Source organism: Camelus dromedarius, chromosome 12 (assembly GCF_036321535.1).
Source record: "Camelus dromedarius isolate mCamDro1 chromosome 12, mCamDro1.pat, whole genome shotgun sequence".
NCBI lineage: Eukaryota > Metazoa > Chordata > Mammalia > Artiodactyla > Camelidae > Camelus > Camelus dromedarius.
In genome coordinates, this window is record NC_087447.1 from 29,572,789 (window position 1) to 29,579,304 (window position 6,516).

The following is a 6,516-nucleotide window of genomic DNA, read 5'->3' on the forward strand; positions in this document are numbered from 1 at the left end:
AACTGTAACAGGCTTTTTAAACTTTGATTTAGATGGTGTCCCAAGACTGCGTAGTATCTCAGAATTACCCACAACCTAACTCAGTGCCTGACACATATTGAGCAATTGACAAATATTTATTAAAAATAAAAAAAAGAATATCCTAAATTGTATGAATGTTCTTGGAAGTAGATTTCTGAAGGAAGAAGGTATATAATTTCTCTTCAGATTCTCAAAATATTTCATGGTCTCAAAAATAAAGAACCACTACTTAAAAAAAAAAGGATTTGTCACTGTATGAGGAGTAAAGTGCTAATAAGAATAACGGGAAAGTAGAGAAGAAAGATCTGCGGGGATCTGGCTCCCCATCACGAGGACTGGGGAGCACCTGGTGATGCCAGCCTCTGGGTTGGCGGGCCGGGATGGCTCAAGCTCCCCACCTGGAAATTCCTGCTTTTCCCTCTGGGTTTATGCCAGACTCTTTGGGATTACTGGCCATCCCTCTAGCCTTCAATGGATGAGTCGATGTCAGATAGTTCTGGTTTTGTAGGAATCACAGAATGTTAGCACTAGAAAGAACCGCACACATCATCTGTTTCAGTGTTTTCAAATTAGTAGTGAATGCTGTCACCACTCGCCTACCTGCATGCATGGAAGACATCTTGAACCGGGGAATCTGTGTCATTTAAATCCTTTTTAATATACTACTGTATGTAGCCATTACCCATTGATTGAAATTAGCCCTCACGAGGAAACCAGTTTTCCACCTGTATCATGTGTCTAATATCCTCTTAACACAGCTGGGAAAATTGAGATGACATTTAATATGTCTGTGGATTAGACGTGATCACTGTGAGTGATATAAAAGTTTTGTGATATGAAGGATTATGACTACAGACTACAACCATTTAAGTTCCAAAGATCATCTTCTTTGCCTCTGCAGTAATTTTTTCCTCATCTTTCATAGAAGAAGGGAACCCTCTTCAAAGATCATCTACCTTCTTCCCACACACCAGTCTTCTTCTCACACACAAGAGACAGCTAAAAGCAGGCCCCTGGGTCATGAAAAGAAATTACAAAAGATTACTTTAAGTATTATTCCATATTTTGTTCCTTTTGTATGTTAAACAATAAGATCGTTATGCAAAGGCTCAGGCCTCAGGCCACTCCCTCCCATCTCTCAGCATCCTTGAAAAGAACAGTGTGGGAAGATCTTGTACTTAAATGTAAGAGACCAGGAGCTGTTAGAACTAGCTGAGAATCAGTTAGTTTCTGGGCCTCAGTTTCCCCTGTTGTCGTAAGAGGATATTGGATATTTTAGAGGAATATAAAATCAGATTCCTCATGCATAGGAGAGGGAAAGAAAAATGGCTCCCTGTTGAAGAGTAGGTTATGAACACTTATTTTCCAATGTGTGTGCATATGTGTGAAAGAAAAGCATATTTAAGATGATGGTGAGGATTGGCTGGGAAAAGATATGAAATAAAGTGCATTTCCTCCTTTTAAAATTATTCATTAAATAACGTAGACTTGTCTTCAAAACAATTAAACATCATGTCATTCCTATAACAGAACAAAGCACTCCCTCTGCATTCTGAGGGTGTATAAGCTCTGAGCCTTGCTGTAAACTTTTCCAGTTGATTCTATAGGAAAAACCAAAGAAAACTGGAGTTTTTAGGCAGACCAGCAGAGATCAAGTTCTAGCCCAGCCTAGACTTTTTTTTTTCTTTTGAAGATGGTGAGGGTGGCCACGGAAGGGAGAGTTGCCAAATATGTAGCTCTCCCTCTGCCTTCTTTATCATATACTCTAAGTAAACTGGCTTAAATCCCAGCCTTCTTTCTCTCTCTTTCTCTCTCTCTCTCTTTTTTTTTTTTTTTTTTTTGCATTGGCCCATCTTTGCAGTGTGAAAGTTAACAGATATAAATTAGAAAATAAGCCAGTATTGTACGAGAACGTATTTATTGGCTGAATAACAAAACTTAGTTAAGGAGTTAGGAGAATTAGAATTCCCCCTACTTAGAGTACAAGTTTCCAATAAGCAAAAAAGAAGCAAAGCCCCCAAATGAGAAAGAATACATTGGTAACCTAAGTCACAAGCATTTGGGGGTGTGTCCAGGCACCCTACCTACTTCTTTGTGATGGACTGCAGCACTGAGGACACAGACACACAATGAGAGAAACAGCAAATCAGCATATCAGCATGAGTGTGTAACCACAGAGCTCAGACTTCTTCACCGTGGCCCCTTTAATTTGCAACTCCCCACAGAGGCACTGCAGACATCTCCCTGCAAAAGACGATTTGCATATAGTTTCTAGCCCATACTCTCAAAAAAAAAAAATCCCCAAAACCAAAACCCAAAAGAAAACAACTACAAACAAAACCTTGGAGACCATGGTTAATAAATAAGAGGGAAAAGGAGAAGAAACAGGCAACTTCCATCCTCTGGCAGGCGTGCAGAGCGGCACCTCTGACCTCATCTGAGAAACAGGCAACTTTGACAGCTTTCAGAGCCCAAGAGAGAAGGCTGAAGGCAGAAAGATGCTCTGCATATGCTCCCTGGGTTTTCTCACATCACCTCCAGGATGGAGCAGTTTAGTCAGCCCCTACTGCACGAACTGTGTCCGTTTAGATGTGGCTGAAACAGGTGTCTCTGCAGAGTTATAAAGCCCTCTAGGAAAGATGGGAGGCGTGGCTTTAAATTGTTCTTTCCAGGTGACAAATCAATGGCAAGCACATAAATAATGAACAGAACTAAAACCACTCAACTCTCACTCCTTTTTTTTTTTCAAAGATCACTTCGGATCATTCTCCAAGTGCAAATCTGGTTATAAAAATAACAAGCAGAAGGGAAAAGGTAGCCCCGTTCTGTCCCCCACCCTCTGCGATAGGGCTGCTTTGATGCCGGCTCCCAGCAATGTGCCCTTCCACCTACACTTTAAGGTAATCGTTTTTCAGCCGACCTAGCCGGGTCCCATGGCTCCTGATGGTGAGAGCCAGCAGCTCGTATTTGTCCCTGAGCCCCACAGAGATGTCGAGCGTTTCCTTCAGCAGGGACCTGGTGTGGACCAGCATCCCCAGGAAGTCCTCGTTGAGCCTGCTCTCTTGCCGGCTGTCCTGTTCCTGGCCCTGCTTGAACTTGCTTTCCAGCTCGGTGAGGGACTTGTCCGAGTTAGAGTAGGCATCCCCGATCTGGTGGGACTCCCGGCGCAGGTACTTGCCATAGCTCTCCTCCCCGTCCAGGTCGTAGGAGATGCTCTTACTGATGCCCTCCAGGACGCGCCCGGCGTCCTCCACCTGGCGACCCAGCACGGTGAATTCCTCCCTCAGGGTGAGGCTCAGCAGACTGCTGGCCTGGCTCCCCTCCCCCTGGGAGCAGCGCCGGTGGTCACTCACCCTGAAGAGCAGCTGGCACTTCTCGGGGTCATCGTTCTCCTCATAGTCCCCGTCGGGCACAAAGTAGTGATGCAGAGTCCCGTTGGACATCTCTGGGTAGAGAGGGCCATCGAAGTAGCCCTGACACAGGTGGCACAGAAAACCCATCCAGAGGAACTTCATGAACACCATCCTGGATATCCAGGAGGACCGGGGGCCCCTGGAGAAGACTTGTCGCCCAGGCACGAGGAAGGGGGGTCCCCTGGGGAGTCAGTGCCTCCCTGAGACGGCGTCAGCCTCAGTCCCGGCTGGCTTGCTGCACCCTGGCCCCCCCTCCCCAGCTGGCTTCATGTGGCTGCAGCCCCAGAGCCTGGGTAGCAGCCCCCGCAGCCAGCAGCGCGGGATGCACCCTTGCTCTGAGCTCCTGCGCTCTGTGCTCCTGCGCTCCGATGGCTGGAACTCAGCCGGCTGTTTCCTGGTGGGATCCTGGCTGACAGGGAACCCCTCCTCCAGGGCTCTGGCTGGACGCAGTCTCGGTGGCCCCACTCTGGCTCTCGGAGTTCCACTCGCTCCTCGGAGATGGAGCCTGTAGCTGGAGAAAAAGGCTCTTGCCCTCTGATACTGTTTCAACTCCTGGACTGGGTGGGAACGCAGAGCTTTTCCTTTGGCTAATGATATCCTGAGGATCTCTCTGCTCTCAAATTACAGCTGGTTTCGTCACTTGGAAGCCAGGGAACAAGTTTGGAAAGAAACCTTTCACCAGGTCTCTGCTATTAAAGGTACAGGGTCTCTTTTTGAGGATTGGAAGGGAGATCCTGGAAAATAGAATTTAGCTTGCAGGAGAAAATGGGAAGAGGATAAATACAATTCCCACAACAGAAAGGCTGTTTTGCTATTAACGTGTTGAGAGGAAGGCTAATTACCCTGGAGAAATGCCATTTCACCGTTTAAAATAAGTATCAGTTAGATTGGATTCCCTGAGTATGTCTATTTTTATCATTAAAAAGTTTATGACTTTGAAGGCAAATTTGAAGTGAATGAAATGGTTAGTTAATTTCAATGTGAAATAACCATACTTTGGAAGAAACAGGAATGTAGAAAACTGATTAATGCGTGGTTGCTAGTGTGTATAAGAACAAAAGCTGATAAATGGAGTTTTGCCAGTTTAATAAGTCAATGGACAGCTGAGATAATTGTTGAATTTGATGAAAAAGTATCCTGGTAAGCCCCTCTTATTCGCCTTTAATCTAACGCATTTACAGCTGTTGCCTCTTTTGGGACACTTAAAAGTTTTGAAGAGTATAAGGCTGATACTGGTATCTCCATTTTTCCAGATGCAGAAACCAAGGAATAGAATGCTCGTTCAACAAATTGTTTATTGTCACCCAGTAAGATTGCAGTTGAGCCAGCCACTCACTAAGTCACCAGGTCTTTTAATTTAGTTTAGGAAAAAAAGTATTTGTTTTTTCATCAGGCCATTTTGGTTTCTGATTTATGAATTGCTTAGCAAATCACCATCATTCAGGGCATCTCCTTTGTTTATCAAATGTTTATTAAGCATTTACAATACATCAAAATCTATATTAGGTGCCACAAAAAGAGCAGCAGTGAACAAAAACAAAGTCTTGCCCTCCTGGAACTTACATTCTGGGACATGGAAAGAGAATTAATATAAATAAATAAGAGACATTTTTTGTTGCACAGCAATAGGGTTATAGAGAAAAAGGCAGGGAAGGAGTGGGAAAAACAAAGGCACTTTCCCTATTTCTATCATGAGTTCCTCTTTCTGCCTTGATATGTCACTGAAACACTCATGTGATTTGCCTGTGTTTATACTTAGCTCCCTCTCAGAGTCATAATGGACTGGTGTCATTCAGCACCGCAGTACCATCCTTCTTGCCATCACTTTTTATGACATAAACAATTCTGGGTAGACAATGAGAGGTCTGGTTAAGCAATCGGATAGTTTGTCAATGCAGCATCACTTGCGTAGATTTGGGGGAGCATGTTGGCCGCACATTTTCATTTTTATCCAGATACTTGGCATCGTGAAAACATAGACTAAAGGGATTTTCTTAGTGTTTATGCTAACTAAAACCTATGACATTTTCACTGTAGTTTCAGCAGAAAACTACAACCTTCTCCAGTTGAGAGGCTGGACTCTTGGACTTGAGAACCATCTTGCTTCATCCTTTCTCCCCTGGCATACTTACAAATGACAACACATGGATTCAAATTGTCCATTTGGCCAAAAAAAAGAAGAGGAATTTACTCTGATTCACTCCACTTGCACAGTCCCCTCCCTGACTCACTAACCAATGCAACTAAACAAGCCTATCTTAAGCACTTACTACTACTCGTCCCCTAGTACGTGCAGGGAACAGTGTTAAGTCAGCACAGATACAAAGGTGTGCAAAAACAAGTCTTTTTTGGTTGGAGAGTCAGGCATATATAAACACACAATATCCAGTTTTTCCTGCAGTTCCCGCATTTAAAGACACAAACCCCATGTCACCAATCAGGAAGGAATTATTTTGGTACAAGTAACTGAAAGTCCAAATTAATCAGACTAAAAGCAAAGGGAATTCCTTGACTTACAGAAAATATAAATTAGATTTTCAGCCTTGGCCTGGTCCAGAACCTAGTCTTTTCTCTCACCATTTTTTGTTTCTACTTCTTCAGCTTATATTCATTCTTGGCAGTCTCTTTTATTTTGTTCCAAGATGGCTACTGGTGTCTTTCAGGGCTACAAACTTTCTCGTTCACATGTAGCAAGAATGGCAGGTTAGATTTCCTGGTAGCTCAAATGCAGGTCCTTCAGGTGAGCCTCAGTGGCCACAGTTGGCTGGATTTAGATCATTAATCTGTCCTAGAACCAGGCTGACTATAATCAGAGGTTTGGGATAAGCCACTGGGCTTAAGAAAATAATGACCCGGTTTTGCAGCTGAAGGCAAGGTACCATGCAAACTGTATGGCTGGGAAACTTAGGGACATTTTTGGGAGGGGACAGCATGAGAATAGATTCTGGGGATGTAAATTGCAAATGTCCTCCCTCCCCCATGCTTTTGTCTTCAGTAACCACTTCTGAAAAGTACTGGCATCCTATTGTGTGATGTGCTGATAAGTGTTTAACAGATGACTAGAGGGGAGAAAAAGCCCCTT

At 43.9% G+C, this 6,516-nt stretch overlaps 1 protein-coding gene across 1 annotated transcript; it reads right to left on the reverse strand.

The window, feature by feature from the left end:
* Window positions 1-1,922: 1,922 nt before the first annotated feature.
* FIBIN (fin bud initiation factor homolog) lies at window positions 1,923-4,087 on the reverse strand. The gene has a single exon (XM_011000208.3). It carries the CDS (start codon window positions 3,543-3,545, stop codon window positions 2,910-2,912), a length of 636 nt encoding a protein of 211 aa, XP_010998510.1. The 5' UTR covers window positions 3,546-4,087; the 3' UTR covers window positions 1,923-2,909.
* Window positions 4,088-6,516: the final 2,429 nt, after the last annotated feature.